This window comes from Vipera berus, assembly GCF_964194415.1.
Source record: "Vipera berus genome assembly, chromosome: 2".
Lineage (NCBI taxonomy): Eukaryota > Metazoa > Chordata > Lepidosauria > Squamata > Viperidae > Vipera > Vipera berus.
Window position 1 is genome coordinate 110,380,895 of NC_138203.1, and position 22,784 is coordinate 110,403,678.

General features: G+C 39.4%; 1 protein-coding gene across 2 annotated transcripts in view; it reads right to left on the reverse strand.

Moving 5' to 3' along the window:
* Nucleotides 1-22,784, reverse strand: part of POSTN (periostin) — a 103,806-nt gene that overhangs the window by 26,380 nt on the left and 54,642 nt on the right. For both annotated transcript variants that reach the window (XM_081321223.1, XM_081321222.1), the window contains exons 10-14: nt 21,802-21,950; nt 20,585-20,721; nt 17,143-17,273; nt 15,122-15,252; nt 14,316-14,418 (exon numbers count right to left, since the gene is read on the reverse strand). In XM_081321223.1, coding sequence (XP_081177349.1) covers nt 14,316-14,418; nt 15,122-15,252; nt 17,143-17,273; nt 20,585-20,721; nt 21,802-21,950 — 651 coding nt within the window. The remainder of the gene's footprint in view (nt 1-14,315; nt 14,419-15,121; nt 15,253-17,142; nt 17,274-20,584; nt 20,722-21,801; nt 21,951-22,784) is intronic.

Sequence of the window (22,784 nt, forward strand, 5' to 3'; positions counted from 1 at the left end):
TAAATCTTTTTGAGGCTAAAACATTGACACAATTCTCTACAGGGCACAAAATGGAATTTTTTTAACTAAGGTCACTGGAAACAATACAAACAAAATTCCTGTGATCAATTTTAGCTGCACCCAGTAGGATAGTTGAGAATTCAGACAGGAATTCTTCAAATTCAAGTCAGAGCCTGGAAGATGATAACTTTCTGGCTGAAAATGCCATTCTTCCTGGTGGCTTTGACCCCTTAATCCTGATAGATAACTTCTCCTCTCCCTGGAAGCAGGCAATAGAGCACAAATTGGTCTTATATGGGTTTTCCCCATTGTTCTTAATCTCACTAGGCTATGATCAAGTCAAGTAATTAGTATTCAAGTAATTAGTATAATAGGATACCCCTCCACAGCAAAAATTGGATTAGATGTGGTATATGGGAACCAGCAAGATACCTGAAATATATAACCTTTCCTAAAAGCAGAATAGATTTTTAGAGCTAGATTTAGCACTAGCAATAGCACTTAGACTTATGTATATAAGGCTTCATAGTGCTTTACAGCATTCTCTAAGTGGTTTACAATGTTAGCATATTGCCCCCAACAATCTGGGTCCTCATTTTACTGACCTTGGAAGGATGGAATGCTTTGAGCCTCATCAGGATTGAACTCCTGGCAGAGGGCAGAGTTAGCCTGCAATTCTGCATTCTAACCACTGTGCCATCATGGCTCCATGGCTGAGAAGAAGACTTATTATCTTTCCCTCAGTACTCCTGCAAGGCAGGTACAATAAAAAAAACCCTAGCAGAGCAAATGTGTGCATGTGGCAATAAGAAAATTGAAAACACTTCATGTCTTATTATACTGCAAACACTAAAAGAGAATATTTGTAGCTCAGAGTTGAAATGAAGGGTCCTTGGTGCTTTTTGAGCTTGATAGTTTTCTTGTAGATGTTTCATTACCCAAATTAGGTAACATAATCAGTAGTAATAAGGAGTGGGGTTTGCTCTCAGTTTATATTCTAGTGGCTTGCCCTGTCAGTGTTGATGGGAGTGGTCTTGGAGGTTCTTTGGTTCAGCTGTTTACTCTACTCCTGCTTACTGTTGGCTTGTTTGTCAGTTTCTTGATTGGTGTATTGTTTATTTGATTGTTGGTCTGATGTTAATCTTGGAATTAATCTATGCTCATCTGGTTGCTTATTGCTGGTTGAGAGATGTTTAGGTCTTTTTGTTCCCTTTTTGGCTTGTTGATTGTCTCTTTTGCATAATCTATAGATATTGTTTATGTCTATGTGTCTATTGACACTAATACGTCAGAGTGCCAAGTTTCTAGAAGTTCCCTAGCATTTTTGGACTTGGCTTGGTCTAGGATAGTCACAATTTCCCATCTGAAACTGTGGTTAAGTTTGTCCATATGTTGTGAACTTAGAGTGTTTATCATGTCTTATGATTGCTAATTGCTGTCCATGGGATTTTTATTTTGGATTTACTGCCAGTGTCCATACTGATTAGATAGGAATAGTGCAAGCAGCCCAGTGGGAAAGAAGAAGCCTTAAGCAATATGTCCCAATTAATTTCCAGGCTCTAAATTCAATTTAAGGCATCTCTTACTCAAGTATGAATACTACTTTTGGGGATACTCCAGGGCCTTAGTAGGGCCTTAGACATTTTCAATTTTTACTGTCTCTAAAACATTCTTCTTTATATACAACTTGTGCTGCATAAAGTATTTGAGCTATGTTAACCTGGCCATCATCACTTTCTTTCAAGCTTGCTGCCAGCTGCCATGGAAATGGGGGGAGAGAGCAATGAGCATTTGGGAGGGAAAGTGTGCAGGGTGATGGGAGAGAGGAATTGCTGAGAAGCGATGAGGAGGATTGGACTCATAGAAGGCAGAGAGACAAAAAGGGGGCTATCTCACATTCCCTTCCTGGGAATGGCATGCACAGAGGCAGCGCATAGCACCTGGATTGGAGACATTCGCAAAACATCTTACTGGATGTTGATTGGACTCTGCCTGACTATTGGGGGGATGGGCACTAGGGTGACTTTTTTTTATTTATTGAAAAGTTTTAACATACAGTTTATCTTTAACAGTCCCCCCGCCCCCTCCCCTCTCCCTCCCTCCCTACCCCTCCCCCCTCCCCCCCGACTTCCCAGAGCTAAATACAAGGTATAGAAAAAAAACAATCATAAACAACCATATACTAACAACCATAAACTCTAAAATCTATCACTCTCTAGCTTATATAGGATAATACAAACCTTAATAATATTAAATATATATAGAGAAGGAAAAAAAAGAAAAAAAAGAAAGAAAAAGAGAAGGAAGACTTATTCAAATGCTACATGAAACTTCTTAACCCTATATTTGTTCTGGATATACTCAATCCATTTTCTCCATTCCATAATATAACGTTCTTGCGAGTGATCTTTCAAATAAGCCGAAATCTTTGCCATCTCTGCCAGGTCGGAAACCTTTAAAGTCCATTCTTCTATGGTCGGCAGTTCCTCTTTCTTCCAATACTGACCTATTAAAAGTCTTGCTGCCGTAATTAAATTCAACATCAACTTAGTGTCCACAACCGTAGCATCTGTGATTATTCCCAACAAGAAAAGTTGCGGACAAAACTTTATCCTTTGCTTGAAAATCTTCTGCATATTCCACCAAATTTTTATCCAGAAGGCCTTAACCTTTTTACAAGTCCACCATACATGAAAATATGTTGCATCTTCATCACCACACCTCCAACATTTTGGTTGATAATTCGGATACATACTTGCAAGCTTTTTAGGATCTAAATGCCATCTATAAAACATTTTATAAAAGTTCTCTCTTAAATTTTGAGCTTGTGTAAATTTTACGTTCCTCACCCAAATCTTTTCCCACGTGTCCATCGTAATAACTTCTTGAATATTTTGGGCCCATTTTATCATACAATCCTTAACAAGTTCTGTTTCTGAGTCAATCTCTATCAATGCAAGATATATCCGTTTAATATGTGCTGGTCCCTGATTTCTAATTTGCTTTATCAGATTTTCATCAGTCATTGTAAAACCAATCTTCTGGTCTTCTTTCCACCTGGCCCGTAGCTGAATATATTGAAACCAAGTTTGAACAATCTCCTCATCTCGCAAGAAGCTATATGGTTTCAAACTCCAGACATTTCTTTCCAAGCTTAAAATCTCTTTATACGTAGTCACATCATGTTTAAAACCCACATTTATATTTTCTATTGCGTGTTTTGGAATTGCCCACAATGGTATCTTACAGTCTAACTTATGTCTGTACTTCTTCCAAACTCTCAGCAATGCCTGTCTTAAAATATGCACTCTAAACACATTATCTACCTTCTTATCATACAACAAATATGCATGCCAACCAAACAACAAGTCGTGGCCCTCAACATTTAATAATCTCTCTTGTGTCAAATTAATCCAATCACTTATACCTACTAACGCAGCAGCTTCATAATATAATTTAAGATTAGGCATTTTAAGACCACCTCTTTCACGAGTATCCTGCATAATCTTAAGTTTAACTCGTGGCCTTTTCCCTGCCCATACAAATTTATTGATACCTCTCTGCCATTCCTCCAAATTAGAATCTTTCTTAAGAACCGGTATCATTTGAAATAAAAATAAGAATTTAGGCAGGACATTCATTTTTACTGCTGCGATTCGCCCCAACAAAGACAATTGCAATTTTTCCCAAGTCTCCATTTCTTTTTGGATTTTTCCCCATAATTTTTCATAATTATTTTTATATAATTTTGTATTAGAGGGCGACAAAAGCACCCCCAAATATTTGACCCTTTTGACAATCTCAAATCCAGTTAACCCTTCTAAAAGGGCCTTTTGCGATGCTGTCATGTTTTTGGCCAAAATTTTAGTTTTTTGTACATTAACTTTAAATCCAGAAACCTTCCCATATTGCATTATTATCTCCATCAGGTCCACAACAGAGCTCTCCGGCTGGGTCACTGTAACAACCAGATCGTCTGCGAACGCTCTCAATCTATAATCCTGATCTCTAATCTGAATACCCTTAATTCTTTCCGAACTTCATATTTTTACCAATAATATCTCCAATGTTAACACAAATAACAAAAGCGATAACGGGCACCCTTGCCTTGTACCCTTCTCAATATTATATACTTCTGACAAACTATTGTTAATTATTATTCGAGCTGTTTGTTTTTGATATAATGCCCTAATTGGTTGCAAAAATTTATCCCCAAAATTCATTTTATCTAAAACTTTCATCAAAAATTGCCAATTCAATTGATCAAAAGCTTTTTCAGCATCTAAAAAAATTAGCGCCGCAGGGATCTGGTTGTTCCTTTCCAAAAATTCCAACACATCAACTATATGCCTCACGTTATTTTTCATTTGCCTACCACTAATAAACCCAGTTTGATCCCCATGAATCACCCGTTGCAGAACCCTCATCAATCTATTAGCCAACACCTTAGCAAATATCTTGTAGTCTGTATTTAATAGTGATATCGGTCTGTAGTTTTTTACTTGAGTAGCATCTTGGTCTTCCTTCGGAATCAGAGAGATAAAGGCAGTTCTCCAAGATGGAGGCACCTTTCCCCCTCTCTGGATTGTCTGGAACAATTCCTTTAACGGTTTAACCATCTCTAATTGTAAATTTTTGTAGTAGGCCGCAGTCAGACCATCTGTACCTGGCGCTTTATCCACCTTCAACTCCTTAATTGCTGTAAGTATTTCTTCTTCTGTAATCAATTGATTAATCTCCTCTTTTTGTACTTGCGTAAGAACCGGGATGCTAGCATTCTCCAAATATTCATCAATGTCTTTTTCGTTAATCTTCTCCTTAGCGTATAGTTTAGAATAAAAATCCACAAAGGCTTCCTTAATAAAATCCTGTTGAAACACTATCTTCCCCTTATGTTCAATTTTGTCTATGTTAGAAGCCCTCTGCTTTTTCCTTAGTCTATAAGCTAACCATCTACCTGGCTTATTAGCATTGCAAAAAGTATTATGCCTGGCAAACCGCAAGTTGGTTGCCACTTGATCAGCCATTAATTTATCAAATTGTCCTCTTAATAGCTTGATAGCCTCCTTGGTCTTCACATCCAATGGATTCAAAATCAAAGCATTCTCTTTTTCCTTAATTTCATTCTCCAATTCTTTCCTTCTAGCTTCCAAAGTACGTCTATGTTTGTTATTCATATATATCAACACTCCTCTCATATAAGCCTTGCTAGCATCCCAAACCATATCCATAGAAGTATCCTTATTCATATTAATTTCAAAAAAATCCTTCATTCGCTGTTTACACTCTTCCACATTTTTCTGGTTTCTAAACAAGTTCTCATTTACGCGCCACGAGCGCCTATCTCTGTTGTCCTTATTGATCTCTAACCATACTGGGCTATGGTCAGAAATAGCTCTTGCACAAATCTTTACCTTCTTAGTCCTAGAAAAAAAATCATTAGTCAGCAAAATAAAGTCAATCCTAGAAAAAGATTGATGTCTATCAGAAAAAAAAGTATAATCCTTTTCATGCGGGTGTGTGTCACGCCAAATGTCTCACAATTCCAAATCATCCTTCATTTCGAAAAAAGACTTAGGCAGTCTGGCATGACACGGAACACGCTTAAAAAAACCAGCCTTATCCATCTGTACGTCCAAAACGCCATTCCAATCCCCCATAAAAATAAACGATTTGTAATCCAACTGAGTAAGCTTTGTATGAAGTAAGCTAAAAAAGTCAGCTTGTTGTTGTTGTTGATTAGGAGCATACAGTCCAACTAAAAGCGTTTTTTTGCCTTCTAGCAACAAATCTATCATTACGTATCTTCCATGCTTATCTGCTTCAATTAAGTCCGCTGTTATAGCACTTTTAACATAAACAACCACTCCGTTTTTCTTATTCATTGCAGAGGCAACAAATTGCGTACCCAACCTTGAATTCAGTAAAAACTTTTGGTCCATAGCCCTAATATGCGTTTCTTGCAAGCATATAACATCAGTCTTAAATTGTTTTAAATATTGAAAAACTTTCTTTCTCTTCTGAGGCGAATTTAGTCCATTAACATTCCAAGTTAGAAATTTAGTCGCCATACTTGTCGCCCCGAAGCTTTTGGAGCACCTCTTCAATGGCCCCTTTGTCACCTTTGGGCCGCGCTCCTCCCACTGCCTCGCTGTAAGTGCGCTTTGAAAGTTCCATAAACTTCTGCTGGTCTTGTTCTTTTATTTGTTTTGCTCTTTTTAAAGCAGCACGCGTCACCCTCAGCTCTCCAACATCAGCCAACAAAGTTGTAGTTTGATCCCCTCCAGCACCATTCTCCTCTGTCTGGCCATCTTCAGCCTCATGAGGTTTTTCTTCTCCAAATCCCTTTGCCGCTTCCAGAAGTGATAGTGGGGTTGCTTTTAAAACATTATTGTAGAAATCACGCGCCTGTGTCACAGTAACCAGACGGTATCTTTTACCTTCATGCATCGCCACCAGCCCAACTGGAATCTCCCATCTGAATCTTATATCACATTGCTTAAGTTCCTGCACAAGAAATGCAAAGTCCTTTCTTCTCCTTAAGATCTTTGGAGGAATTTCCTTTAAAACCAAAACTTCTTGGTCAGCAACCACTACTTTAGTATCATAGGCAGTTTGAATAACTTCATCTCTGATTTCTCTCTTTGCAAAATAAACCACCACATCTCTAGGTAACTTCCTCTGTCTAGCAATCCATGAATTTACACGGAAAACTTTATCCATACATCCCTTTATTTCAGATGCTGGCTGACCCAATACTGCTTCCAGGGCTTCAGAAATCAACTGCTTTAGGTCTTCTTTAATATTTTCTTTTAAGCCTCTGATTCTAACAGCATACTGCATCTGGTGAAACTGAACAAGACTCAACTCTCTGTCCATTTTGTCTCTTAAATCTTCATTCTCCAATACCTTTACTTCTAGTACAGCATTTTTTTGAGTCAAATCTTCCACTTTTTCTTCCAAACCTTGCACACATTCAGCCACACTTTCCACTGTAGACAAAATGTCTACCCTCATCGCACTAAATTTCTCTTCCATCCTCTCTTCTATTCTCTCCTCCATTTTTTCCAATTTCTCCTCCACCTTTGCCAATTTATCACCCAGTGTTTCTAAAATTACCTGGGCATGCTTTTCAAGAGCATCTTGTAAATCCTTCGATGTCAATGCAGCAGGAGGAAGCAAGGCTTGCAACGATGTCTGTTGCAGCGGAGAAGTTCCAGCACTCCGAAGAGTTTTTGAGGGAGGTTTAGCCGCCATCTTTTACTTTCACTTATGACGCACTTTCACTTTAAGTTTAAAAAGTCCATTAAGCTCGAGAGTAAGAATAAAAATCCTCTTCACCTTTTCCTCTTGTACCGCTCTGCCTGCTCCTTTTATTCCAGAGTCTTTCCTTCTGGCAGGGGTGGTCGCAAACGCCTGGCTCTGCTCCAAGAATTCCGGAGCAGAGACGCTGAACAGCTGGGAGCAACCCAGGCTACGGGGGAGTTCGATCCTTCAGCCGCCCAAGCTTTAAACTCAGGCGGCCCCGGAGAACTCAACCCCTACCTGGGGCCTCTCCCCCTCCTCTTCTCCCGAGGAGGGGGCTTCAAATTCACCCGAACAGCTGATCGGCGCTGTTTCGGGTGAAAACAACACAGCTGAGCCGCGGGCAGCCCGAAAAGGCTGTCTCCGGCGCCGCGTCGCCACCGGAAGTCCGGCACTAGGGTGACTTTCTCTCTGTAATTTTCATGCTTGCTTGCTTCAGACCTTGCCTGACTTTCGCTGCATTTACATCTTTCTTAGTAAAAGTACCTTTTCTCTAAATTCATGAAGTCAAGGGTTTTCTTATCTGGAAATTGACTGGGCAGTCCTGACATTAGGCAAGGTCTGCTTTAACGGTCAACCCAGAGACCACAATCTACCTTGGAAACCAAGCATCTAAATGTCCAGCCACAAAAGTGATTTGGAAGGGGCTGCAAGGGAGGAAGGTCCCTTCCCAAGCCATGTTGAGCCTAAGGTGAGGCTGGATATCAATGAGTATCCTGTCAAGCACAGGTGGTCGCTGGGTGTGGGGTGGAAAGAGGAGCTGGAAGAATGACCCTCAGAAGTGATGTTTACTTGATGAAGCAGAGGCTCCCTAAGATGGGAATGGCACAGAAGGGACAGAGGCAAGGTCCTCCCCTCCTAATTTGGACCTGGAGGATGTCATGCTGAACCATGCCTTGTACTTACTGCAAGAAGCAATCAAGAAACAGAGAGACTGGGAGACTCTCACCCAAATGACAGTGCCCACTCCCTGAGCTGCTTCAAGCAAAACTACAGGCAAAGCTGCTGCACCAGTGGCTACAGCTGCAGCAGCACCTGCCCCACCTGGACTGGCCCTGCTCCAGCATTGCCACCACCAGCAATGGTTGCTGAGCAAGCTCCTTCATCTCTACCTTGAGGATGCTGGCTCCTGAAAGTTCCAGTGCTGGGAGTGAAGTGAAGGGGGACCCCAAGCAACTGGAGGTTTTCCTGGTGCAAGTTTGGAATTACATGCAGAAGTGTGGAACTGAACTGGGGATGGAGACACACCAGATGAGATGTGTGACCATGGCTCTTGAAGGCAATGGGGTCTCCCTCCATAACAATGACACCCCCAAACTGTGGAAATATGACCACTTCATGGCAGTTCTCCACGAGTGGTTTGAGGATCCACTAGTGGAGTGCAAAGCTTGGGCTTAGATGAAGGTTGGCAGTCACTGGCCACCTACACCCAGGAGTTCCAAGGGCTGGCATGTCGGTTATCCACCTGACCCAAAGACATCCTGATCAATTGCTTCAAAGATGGCCTCAATGAGGATGTCTACCACACCTAGTAGTGTTCTCATCAGTACTGTCAACAAAAGGCCAACATCCATTGTGAAAAAGAATTCTAGAAATAAACCATTGGCTAAAGGGTTGGTGTCACCAAGAAAACTTTGGTTTCCTGGATCATGGACTGCATTTCCTATGCAAAGAACTCTTGGCAAGGGATGGGCTGCATCTCACAAAAACATGGAAAAATGTACTCGGAAAAAGACTGGCCCAACATCAGGAGGACTTTAAAATAAAATTTAAACTAAGATTTTATGATAACCAATCTTCAGAATCTCTAGAACCCAAAAACAATCATAAATCCCAAGAAAACAAATCAAATAATGAGATAGGGAGTGATGAAAAAGAAAAAGAAAAACTCAAACAACAATCAGGAGATGCAGGAAACATATCCATGGACAGACATAAAAGTCCTAAATGCTTATATACAAACGCTCAAAGCTTGGGGAACAAACAGGGTGAACTAGAAGCAATAGTACACAAGGGAAGGTATGACATAGTTAGCATCACAGAAACCTGGTGGGACAAAACCCATGAATGGAATGGACTGATGGTGGATACAAATTGTTCAAAAGAAACAGTTCTACAAAAAGAAGAGAGGGAGATGCGCTATATGTAAGAGAACACTACATATCTACCGAAATGCACATGATCAAAGATAAAAGCTCTCCAGAATGTATATGGATCAATATAAAAGAGAAAAAAAGTGACATCGCCATAGGTGTATATTACAGGCCACCCAACCAATCAGAAGAAATAGATGAATTATTTGCCAACCAATTAACAAATGTATGTAGGAAGCATACCACAGTAGTAATGGGAGACTTCAACTATCCAGATATCAACTGGAAGACAAACTGCAGCGAGTGGGAGATCAAACAGATTCCTAACCAACCTAGCTAACAACTTGGTCATCCAAAAGGTAGAGGAGGGAACTAGATGCAAAGCTATACTGGACTTAACTTTTACTAATAGAGAAAAAGTAATGGAGGGAATTGAAGTTGCTGAAACCTTGCGTGAAAGTGACCACGTCTTACTGCAATTTAATATAATGCAAACAATAACAATAGAAAACAATCCAGCCAGTGTCTTAAACTTCAAAAGAGCTGACTTTAACAAACTCAGAGAGAACCTAGGAAAGATCCCATGGATGAAAATCCTAAAGGGGAAAACAACTCAAGAAGCATGGGAAACTCTGAAAAACGCTATGATAAAAGCCCATACCAGCACAATACCACTGAAAAAGAAAAACAAGAAATTCAAGAAAAAACCAGCATGGCTGCACAAAGATCTCTCTGACAAACTGAAAGACAAAAAGGACAAATACAAAAAAATGGAAAGAGGGGCACATAACTAAGGCCGATTATCAGCAGACAGCCAGAAAATGCAAAGATGAAGTCAGGAAAGCAAAGGCTCAGAATAAACAAAGATTTGCAACAGAAATCAAGGATAATAATAATAAAAAATCTTCCAACATATTAACAAGCAAAAAGTTAAGGAAACTGTAGGCCCACTAAAGAGAGAAGATGGAAAGGAAATAACAGGCAACAGGGAAAAAGCAGAACTGCTTAACTCATTCTTTGCATCAGTCTTCACACAAAAAGAAACTGTAGGCCAACATACAAAAAAAAAACACCCCAGTGCAAAAGACAAACTAGAAACAAAAATTAAAATAAGCAAGAAAATGGTAAGAGAACACTTAACCGACCTTGACAAATATAAATTGCTGTGACCCGACAAACTACATCCCAGAGTTCTGAAGGAGTTGGCACATGTTATATCAGAACCATTGCACCATATATTTCACAAATCCTGGAGCACCGGGAAAGTACCTGAGGATGGGAAAAGGGCTGATGTGGTTCCCATTTTCAAGAAAGGAAAAAAAAAAACCAGACCCAGGAAACTACAGACCAATCAGTTTAACATCAATACCTGGAAAGATCTAGAATAGATAATCAAAAAACAGATCTGTGAACAACTAAAAGCAAACAAAGTTATAACTAGTAGCCAGCATGGGTTTGTTAAAAAAAGATCATGCCAAACCAATCTTATTTCATTCTTTGATAAAGTGACTAAACTAGTAGACCAGCAAAATGCTGTGGACATAGTATACTTAGACTTCAGTAAGGCATTTGATAAAGTAGACCACAACCTACTCCTTGATAATCTAGAAAAAGGTGGAATAGACAACATCACCACCAGATGGATCTGTAGCTGGCTGGCAAACCGTACTCAAGTAGTCCTCAATGGCACTACATACAGATTGAGAAAAGTAACCAGTGGGGTACCACAAGGTTCCATCTTAGGCCCAGTACTCTTCAACATCTTCATCAATGACTTAGATGAGGGAATTGAAGAGGAACTCATCAAATTTGCAGATGACACCAAACTGGCAGGAGTAGCCAACACCCCAATAAGACAAACTCAGGATCCAAAAAGATCTTGACAAACTTGAACAATGGGCCCTATCCAACAAAATGAGTTTTGATGTGCAGAAAAGCAAAGTCTTATATTTAGGCAGGAAAAATCAAAGGTACAAGTACAGATTAGGTGAGACCTGGCTTAAAAACAACAACTGTGAGAGGGACCTTGGAGTCCTAGTGGACAATCACTTTTTCTATGAGCCAGCAGTGTGCAGCAGCAGCCAAAAAGGCTAATACAATCCTGGACTAAATAAACACAGACATAGAATCAAGAACATGTGAAGTATAAGTATCGCTTTATAAAACCCTACTAAGACCACACCTGGAATACTGCAGCCAATTTTAGTCACCATATCACAAAAAAGATGTTGAGAGTCTGGGAAAAAATCAGAGAAGAACAACTAAAATGATCAAAGGCCTGGAGACCAAAACATATGAAGAACAGCTGCAGGATTTGGGTTTGGTTAGTCTAAAGAAAAGAAGAAACAGGGGTGACATGATAGAAGTATTCCAATATTTGAGGGACTGCCACAAAGAAGAGGGGGTCATGTTATTCACCAAAGCACCAGAGGGCAGGACAAGAACCAATGGTTGGAAACTGGTCAAAGAGAGAAGCAACCTGGAATTAAGGAGAAACTTCCTGACAGTGAGGATAATTAACCAATGGAACAGCTTGCCTCCAAAAATTATGGGCACTCTATCACTGGAGATTTTCAAGAAACGGCTAGACAGTCACTTGTCTGAGATGATATAGGTTCTCCTGACTGAGCAGGGGCCTGTACTAGAAGACCTCCAACTCTATTCTATTCTAAATTCTAAACCCCTGCATCTCACGTGGGGCCCCACACATCCTACAACACTGGTATGTGCTGGCATATGAAGAAATGCTCAACTTAGCCAGAGACTGACACTGGGCTGGCTGCAGTTGACACAAGTCCTCCCCCTCTGGACGAAAGGAGACCAAAATATTGGTGAGGGGTGAGTCTAGCCCCAAGTAACAATCCATAGCAAATTTCAAGTGCAGGAAGGAGGGGCATCGAGCTGCAGAATGCCACTCCATCAAACTCAGCCCCAAAACTGTGGTGACTTTAGGAAGAAAGGTGGAAAAACTGGCTCCAAAGTCCCACAACACAGTGCTGAAGGGGGTGGAGGTCATTAAGTTCACCTCTCCTAACTATGAGGGGTTGGAAACTTTGAGAGTGAGTCTGATTCTGATGATGATGCCCTGGTAAGTCAACATGTAATCCCTGTGACCATCCCTGTGGAACTAGTAGTGCCCTCAATGGGAACCCAGGGGAGAATGCTGGCTCTAATGGACTCGGGCTGCACTAGGTGTGTGCTTAGCCCTGAGGTGATAGAGAAATTGAGACTCAGGTTTAAGCAGCTGAAGGTGCCAATAACATTCTGCCAACTGGATGGGATAGTAGTAGATAAAATGGCTCATTTTATAATGGAGCCGGTGGAAATGAGAATGGGAAAGCACAGAGAGACTCTGAATTTCATAGTTGCATGGGGGTTGGAGAGACCCCTCTTGCTCTTGAATTGTTATGGATGAAAAACTAGATAAACTGGAGGAGAGGGCTCTTGAAAGTCTGGCAAAAAATGGCCAGAAAAGGGTAGGAGGTTGCAATGCCCAGAGACAAGAAAGCTAAGGAAAAATGGGAATTGGGAGCAGCAGTGCAGGAATGCCCAAACAGCGAGCCCAAGATCCCCAAGGAGTACTAGGCTCTACAGGATGTATTTAGCAAGAGTGGCTCCGATGTGCTCCTACCACATTGCCCCATTGACTGCAGGAACAAGATGCTTCATGGGGCTAAGCTCCCCAAACCCAAACTTTATTTGATGACTCTGTGAGAGTTAGACCACAGCTTTTCAACCAGTGGTACAGGTACCACCTGTGGGTACATTGGTACCTGGCAGGTGGTACGTGACCATCCTAGAAAAGTGGTAACGGGGGAGGGGAATGAGCTGAATTGGAGGCAGCACCACACAAGCCTGAGTGACAGATGGCTGGAGCTGCAGGGCTGTTGGGGCTCAGCGGAAGTGCCAGGATCAGCGCCAGGATCCAGGTGGAGCTCAGCGCTAATCCTGGTGCTTCTGCTGAGCCCAGAAGAAGATCAGCTGGAATGTTGCAGCATCTCCAGGGTTTTGTAATTTACATTCAGATGCTTGGCAACTGATTCATATTTATGATGGTCACAGTGTCCCAGGGTCATGTGAAGTGACCAAAACCTGCTGCAACCACCCAGCAGAGGGGGGGAAATAAAAACCAAATACCCCCCCACCCCACCCCGCTGCCAATCTTCAACAGAAATGCTCACAACAATGAAAACCTCGGACAGGAGGAAGAGCACTACCGGGCAGGCAGGCAGGTCTCTTGCTGGGCTGTGGCTTGGGGGGCACTTTTTTCAGTACCATTGTAACTTCGAACAGTCACTAAGCGAACTGTTGTAAGTTGAGGACTACCTGTTGTGAATCACTTTTATCCTTTTTTTTTTTTGGTCATCAAGTTTTTGACACCTCGCTAGGCAACTGGTGGTACTCAGATGTTGCCATATCCTAAAAGTGGTACAATGGGTGAAAAGGTTGAAAAGCCCTGAGTTAGACGAGCTTCACACTTTTATAGACAAAAATTTTAAACTTGGATTTATTCAACTGGCAAGACCACGAGTGTTATTCTGGAAGAAAAAAGATGGAACTCTTCATAAGTTGATTATAGAGGGTTTAATGCTGTGTTTGTGAGAAAGTTTATCCATTGCCCCTGAGGAAAGACATGCTTGTGCATTTAGCCAAAGGCAAAATCTTCACTAAATTAGACTTGCAAGAGCCATACCATCGAATCAAGGAGGGAGATGAGTGGAAAACTGGATTTAATTGCCCTTTGGGGGTGCTTTCAATTCCCAGTACTCCCCTTTGGGTTGCAGGGGACCCTCACTGTTTAGCAATTGCACAAAAATACTATATTCACATTTCTATGATAATGTGAACCTGTGGGAAAAATCAGTATACACCATACCAGTATATCTCATGAATACATTGTAATAATCCTTTAATTACCTGCAGGATACAGCAGCTTGTCTATGACATGAATCACACCATTAGTTGCCATGAGGTCAGATTCTGTTGATTTCACTTCATTTATCAGAAGAGTGTCATTTATCTAAGCAATAATCAACAAAAATTAAAACAAGAAAATTATTCACAATTAGTGAAAGTAATATTTTTATCTCCAATATTGGAGAAATTCGTAGATTTAGGTAAATTTAAAGAAGCTGGTAGAATTTTAATCGACAGTAATTGTCAGAATCCATTTATATCACATTCATAAATGTATGTTTAAAATATTGTGCGTCCCTGGATTCTGCCATTCTTTGTGGGGGGGGAGAGGTGAAGATGTTTATTCAGCCTGGCTGGAGGCTGCATACCAAAACCAGGGAAACCCCTTTGATCTTAGAACAACAAAGGAGGGGAAGGAAGGGAGAAGAGATCTGGTTTGTATCCCCATCTGAAACTGAAAGGAAAAAGGCAATTAGCAATAAAGCACGAGAAGATTTCTCTTTCCCACGAAAGGGTTTGACACCTAAGTTTAATTGATGTGAGTCTGACCAGATGGGGTTGAGGGGGGGTTGAAACGGGAATCCTTTATATAGTATCAAAATGTAACACAATGCCAGATCCTGTCTTGTATTTCCACAACCAAACACATCCTAGTAAAATCTCCTTTTGGGACAAACCTGGCTCCAAGAGTTCTTATTTCCTAGTTTTTGCAAGGGTGTTCCCCACTGTCAGTTTGGATATGTAATGGTCAGTGAATTAACTATAAACAACTATAAGGGTCTTTTAAAAAAACTATAGCTACTTACCATTTTCAAATATAGTTTGCCACCTTGGATAGTTTTAAAAATGCTAGTCACACCGGGTTCAATTCCATTTGCAATGAAAACTCCTTGTATCAAATGATAAAGCAAAATATTCCTAAGAGCATTTTGGTCTCCTGGCAAAAAAAAAAGAGATGGTTATCCTAGTTCAAACAAAATTAAGCAAATTTGCAACTTCTATGCAAATAAATCCTTTATTGAAATCTAACATATAAATCATAAGTGAGAACAAGCCAAAATTAACTCACGTAACAGAAAGAACAAGGATAGTAATATTACAGGATGACACAAGAATGAAAATGCTTATTCAAGTAAGGTAGGTTAAGTGTGTGTGTGTGTGTGTGTGTATGTGAAAGAGAAGGTTAGGAAGGAAATCATAAAGTGGTGATTTATGTATTTTTAGTCCTATCCCCAGCCTATACAGAAATCCAAACTAAATCAACCATTTTTAGCTAGAAGCTAAAAATATATTCAGTGATGGTGAGGCTATCAATATCTCTCTCTCCTCCATCTTCCTGTCTCCCTCTTCCTACCTACCCACTCCCATTTTGAAAGATTTATTCTTGAGACATCTTCTGAAATTTCAATACATAGTTATTTTATGACTTATTATAGAATTTTCCAGGTACCAATGAATGTCTGACTGGTGTGTCTTTATTCTCCCCTTTTTGAAAATACATTTTATAAAGATTTAACCAAACCATGAGCAAATTCCTTCAGTATCCTAAAATACAATTCATTTGATCCTGGAAATTTAAATTTAATCATAATAAATAGGCATTTTCTGACAATAACTCTTGTCCTTCAATCCTGCCATTTATTCTATTCTACATAGAATAAACCAAAAGAGATAGGTACTGTTAGCATTGTTGTTGTTGTTTTTTGACTGAATAGATACTTTCCTTCTTCCTTTTATTTTCAACATATCTATACAAGATTTGTTTTGTTCTAATTGTTAGCATTTTGATACCATCTCTAAAGTATCTGTGCCATTCTTCTTTGGTGACCTGTCTTAATTTCTATCTCTTATATGTATTCTTCAGATCTTTACCAAGCTATTTGGGCAGCTAATTTCATTTCTTTTGTTAACTTCTTCTTTGGGAAATTATTTATGATTGCTATTACTATTACCTTTTTTTAAGAATATAAATCTATACAGTATTGAACATCTTCTGCCATGGATTCATATAATAATTGCTCTGTTCTCAAAATATCCCATTCTCTTTGAAGGTTAATAGACATAAATGTTAGTTTCAGATTCTTTTAAAATCAAGAATTCCAGACTGTTATGGTCACCTTTCAACATTGACTATTGGTCAGAATCAAATCAACGAGAACACTGTCAGTAAGACATAAGGAATTGCCTGGTAACTTAATGAGGAAGAGGCAGAATATATTGTCAAAGCAATAACCATATGCCTAAGGTATCAAAAACAAAATATAAACAAATATGAATTCTATATTATAAAATAGTGTTGACTTGTTTTTACATTTCCATTGCCTCTGGACAAGATGGGTGGCACACAAATCAGATGATAGATGATAGATAGATAGATAGATAGATAGATAGATAGATAGATAGATAGATAGATAGATAGATAATAGATAGATAGATAGATAGATAGATAGATAGATAGATAGATAGATAGATAGATAGATAGATAGATATAGATAATACCTGCCATGGAGTCAAACTTTGTTTTATTTTGGGGGAAAGCTTTTGGTTCACCTACAGGAGGGGAATGGCTTTTTTTTTTAAAAAAATCAAAGTTTAATATACATATTATAGGATTTATTTTATCAAAAAGAAGGAGAAAAGAAATAATTGCATTATTGGAAGTTAAATTTTGCTGCTGAATTTTGGCAGTATAATATTAGGACCATAAATATCATTTTAAAAAACTGAAATAACTAAGAGAAATCACATTACAATTATCATAGTACAAAAGAAAAAATGAAACAATTCATTCCCAGGGAATGCCCTTGTTTATCTTTTTATGACTTACTTATCAGAATCTCTTTCTCCTGTTCAGTCAAGCCTTTGAAAGCATCATTTGTTGGAACAAAGAAAGTCCAATCACCAGGCTGGGACAGAACCTCTTCTAAGCCTGCAGCTTCCACAAGACTGAGGAAAAGTCTGGGGATGAAAACAATACCAAATATAATATATATCTCACTATTGCCATTTGACAGAACATTAAAATGAAATTGTATATAGAAAGTAGAATGTGCACTACTCCCAATATCAAAGTCATTTTTATTTTGCATTCAATTTCAACCACTTAATTCTGCTTGTTATGAAGTGCCCAAATAGCAATGATAGCGGGACACAGCTGTAAATTCAAGAACTAGTCACAAAGGTGATTTTTTCTCCAATGGTCATAACTTCAAACTATCAATAAACAGGCAGTTGATAAGTGACAACTACCCATATTCCAAAGTCTTGGAAGACCTCCAAGGACCCTTCCAACTCTGTTATTCTGTTATTCTTGGAACAGGTCTAGTACAGTCTTGTATTTGGGTGCTTTTGCAGCCTTCAGTTGAGTTATCTGTATAGAATTCCTATAGAAAAACTCTAGACGGATGAATAGTGTAGAGGGAAGGGATAAACGTGGATCTGAACTCATTGAATTGGATTACTGTGGTTAGACACCAACTGTCTTTCAATTAAAAAAGGGAGGGAGAAAATAATCCCTAAAAGGAATGGATTATTCTAAGGATAATGGAAGGCAGCTATGCTCACCACTATACCACCAATACATTTATCAATTATCAGAAAACTAAAATCATGGCATTTGCCAAAATACCCAAGAGCCATTCTTGGAACATAGATGACCACAAAATTGGGCACATCTCCTGATTCAACTACCTGAGGGTAATCCATCCTTCTGCTGATAGTAGGAAATCCATAACTGTGCTGCATCATAAATGTTGCAGAAAATGTGCTACTTGCTTATTTGCCATTCTTAAATTCTCTAAAACAAGAGGTAGTCACTTATTCAAAGCCAAGCCAATAACATGTTCTTCATGGTTTTCCAACTAAGCTCCTTCTCCAATCATTACTATTAGAGCCTGTACAATCCAAATTTCTAAGATCAGCCCTTTATGTCCTAAAATGTGTTTCTAATGCTAACTGCAATTAGAAACAGGCCTCATGAAAGTAGAAGCTAGTGTGTAGATGATCATAGTCAGCCATTTGTTTAGACTTTTGTTAATTCCCCTTGGTCTTGTCTGATTAGCTATGAGTGATCCACATGGAAAAAGATAGTGGCAACTATAACAGAATAACAGAAGAACTTTGGAGGTCTTCTAGTCCAAATCCCTGCTCAAGAAGGAGAACCATTTCAAACAAATGGCTGTCCAGTCTCTTCTTAAAAGTCTCTAGTGATGGACACCCACAAATTCTGAAGGCAAGCCATTCCACTGGTTAATTATTTTCACTATCAGGAAATTCCCATCCTTGGGCTTCTCTCCAGGTCTTCTTATCAGCCTAGTATATGATTATTCCAAAGTGTTCATTAAATAACATGTAGCAGCCACAGATTGCCAAATTGGACGTACACAGGATCCCAACATTTATTGTCAGTGAATCACTTAGATAGTCTGCCTTCCCTATTGCATAACTAACCTTGAAATACCTAAACACAGGAGGGCCTTTGCTCTGGCATAAAGTTATGAACTCCCGCCCTCCCTCAGCTGTCTTTGAAGACTGATACATGAAGATTCTTTACTTGGAGAGGTAATGCCCCTATAATCTGAATACACATAAACAACAGAGCACATGCTTCTTGGTCCCTGTATTACAGAAAAATTTCTATTAGCCTCATCTCACCATAACTTCATAAATATCCAAGGTGCACAGGACAATTTTACATCTCTTAATTCTATATTTTTAAATATCAACCTTGCTAAAACATACATTGTTGCCAGGTTCTGCATAGCAGTGCTTAAAATTGTTCATCTCTGCCATAAATTAATTTGTAATTTGATATAGACTTAGACTAAATACTAACTTTGGTCTATGACCATAATAAAGATTTGATTTGATTTGACTAAGGTGAATGTCCCCTCCAAGAACTAAACTTTGTTTTTCTGTCATCTTCTGGAGCAGGGCTTTTCAACCAATGGTACGGGTACCACCTGTGGTACATTGGCACCTGGCAGCTGGTACGCGACCATCCTAGAAAAGTGGTAGTGGGGGAGGGGAATGAGCTGAACCGGTGGCAGCACTGTACAATCCTGAGCGAGAGATGGCTGGAGCTGCAGAGCTGTGAGGGTTGAGTGAAAGCGCCAGGATCAGTGCTTCTTCAGGGCTATCAGGACTCAGTGGAAGCGCCAGGATCAGCACCAGGCTCCAGCTGGAGCTCAGCACTGATCCTGGCACTTCTGAGCCCAGAAGAAGCACCGATCAGCTGGAATGTTGCAGCATCTCCAGGGTTTTGTGATTTACATTCAGATTCTTGGCAACTGATTCATATTTATGACAGTCACAGTGTCCCAGGGTCATGTGAAGTGACCAAAACCTGCTGCAACCACCCAGCAGAGAGGGGGAAATAAAAACGAAACACCACCCCACCCCCGCTGCCAATCCTCACAACAATGAAAACCTCGGATAGGAGGAAGAGCGCCACCGGGCGGGCAGGCAGGTGTCTTGCTCGGCTATGGCTTGGGGAGCACTTTTTTCAGTGCCATTGTAACTTTGAACCCTCACTAAGCGAACTGTTGTAAGTCAAGGACTACCTGTACTTCATTACTTTTTTCCTTTTTTTTTTAGTCATCAAGTTTTTGACACTTTGCTAGGTGACTGGTGGTACTCGGATGTTGCCATATCCTAAAAGTGGTACAATGGGTGAAAAGGTTGAAAAGCCCTGTTCTGGAGCATCTCTAAATTGTGCTGGTCTATTCCTAAACCAGTCCAGAATAATGTATTTCTGGAACAATATAGAACAGAACAGAACAAAACAGAATGCATAAATTGGCTAGAAATAAAAGGTGCCTTAAAATTCTGTCTGAATCAATCAATCAATCAATCAATCAGAATAGAGCTGGAAGGGACCTTGGAGGTCTTCTGGTCCAGCCCCCTGCACAAGCAGGAGACCCTACCATTTCAGACAAATGACTGTCTAGTCTCTTCTTAAAAAGTTCCAGTGATGGAGCCCCCACGATTTCTGAAGGCAAGTTGTTCCACTAGTTAATTGTCCTCACCGTTAGGAAATTTCTCCTTAATTCTAGGTTGCTTTTCTCTTTGATCAATGTCCAGTCATTGTTTCTTGTCCTGCCTTCTGGTGCTTTGGAGAATAATTTAACCCTCTCTTCTTTGTGGCTGCCCCTCAAATGTTTGTATTCATGTAGTAATATCTACTGACATTTCTAATATTAAATATGAAAAGCATTATTGTATAGCTTCATATTTTTGGTACCTTCTAATAGTTTAAATTCTTACTACACCTGAATCGTTTGTCAGATCGCAATACTTCATGCAGAGTTCTTTCTGCTGGTTTGATTATTTGCCTAAAAATATGGATAAATCCATTTCTTCCCTCTTTGCTTCCTCGAATTATGCATGAATTTTCAAAACACACAGCCTAGCAATATAAAAGACAAACAGCATATGAGCTAAATCTCACTGGAAAATATATAAAAACATTTTGTATGGGAAAGTTTCATGTAGTATAAAATATTATCCATTTAGTTCTTGTGCAAGCAGTCTGCTAAAATAAATATAACATTTTCTTTGATGGCTGAATAAAAGTCACCGTGAAAATAACATCATGGCGATTTTAGTAACTTTTTCTGAACAGGTCAAAAATGATCATTCAGGGCCAAGCATAAGAACATTAATGTGTAAACAATTATAAGATGTATCTAAATAACTCCACAGAAACTAAATCTTTAGAATCTTACTAAGGCTATTGAATCTAGAATCATAAATTTTCTTTAATATTTCAAGGGTGAACTTGAAATCCTAGTACATGAGGGTAGACTGCTTTCAATCTTTCAAATGAAGCTTATTTCCAAGAAATACTGCACTGTACTAAACTGTTTATGCATTTATTATATTACTAATATACTTTTGTTCCATTATTTCAGGAATTTCTTCTCTGGAAAAAATTACGTTTAGAAACAAAACAAGCACATTTTGTTCCTGAGTGTCTTAGGACCAGATTCTGCTCATCTTTAAATCAGTGTTAATCCAAATAGCCAATTAAAGCAAGGACATAAATTGAGCAGAACATTATTCAGTTTAGATACTGGATTTAGCTGATAAAATTCTGTATTCAGTAAATGCACCAATATTCTACTTTCATTTCCAAAGCTGTAAAATTGCTCCTATAATACATATCAGGAAATATATTTCAAACAAAAAAAATGATCTACTACAGCATTTACACCTATACCTACATAGAATGGTTAAATGTAAGTTTGCTGTAAAGTAGATCAGATTGAAATTTGGTTACCCAGTCAGTTCCATTATTTTACAGTGCTATCCTAGCTGTGTTTACTACTCATATTTTCCCTGTGGGTTCAAATAAGTTAATTTCAGCTCTGTGTTTAGCCTTAACCTTTTTAATGGGCTCTATGGCATAACCTTTGACTGAAGCGTGACTACAGAGTTAAAATTTTAGTATCTTTTACTATATTTTTTTAAAAAATATGTTACTTACTGTTCGATATATAAATACTCTTAGTTTCTTTCCTCCTAGTGTTTCCAAGAATTGCCCATTGTAGAGATCATTCAAGCCAACTTTCACTTTCAGAATGTGATTCTGCAGAATCAGTTTAAGTATTCTCTGATCCATATTTAAAGTATCATCTAAGAATTTTAAAAAACATAAAATTACATTAACTTTCTTTTGTGGAATTTAACATATGCAAGGCATGATATTAATTTTAAATGCAATGAAAATGCTATCTACACATAGTCATAATTTGGGGATCCGTTTTTCACATCAATTTTTAACATGCCATCATTTTATCTTAATTGCATGTACAAGATCACCAAATGTCTTCATAACATCACAGAAAAGGTCATTCACAGCATTGAAACAAATCCCCTGCTCATTGCAGGATTCCAAATTAATCATTCATGACAGATGGCCATCTAGTCTATGTTGAAACACCCAGTGCATAGGAAAGATTGTCTAACATTTAGATCATCAGACTTACACAGAGGTTTTTAAATGCTCACAGGACATTTTACAACCCAATCGCCTTCATCTACCAAAATCTAAAGCCTCCCTCCTTTACCATCCCTTTCTTCTTCCCTCCCTCCCACAAGTTTTGATCACTCTGAGAAAAAAAAAACATTTTAAATTCAAACTAATGTTTCAAGTGTTCTAAAAACTGCTTTTTTCTAAAAAAAAAAAAGGTGCTGGAACTCAGAGGTGCTGTCACTGGGAGCGATGCCGGTGTCTTGCTATGGCATCGCCGCCCATCCTTTGCACCCCTGCCCCTGTGGCTCGAAGCCACATGCCACAGGGATTCCCCTCCCCATAGCTGCCGTGGGGATTCCCCTCCCCGCAGTTGCCATGCCATGGCCCGTGCTGAGCCCCCACTCAGAGCTGCTCCGAACCCCGACCCAGAGCTGTGTTCCTTGGGGCAGTGATCTCCGGCACCAAGCAGCCTCTTTCCAACCACATCCAGAAAA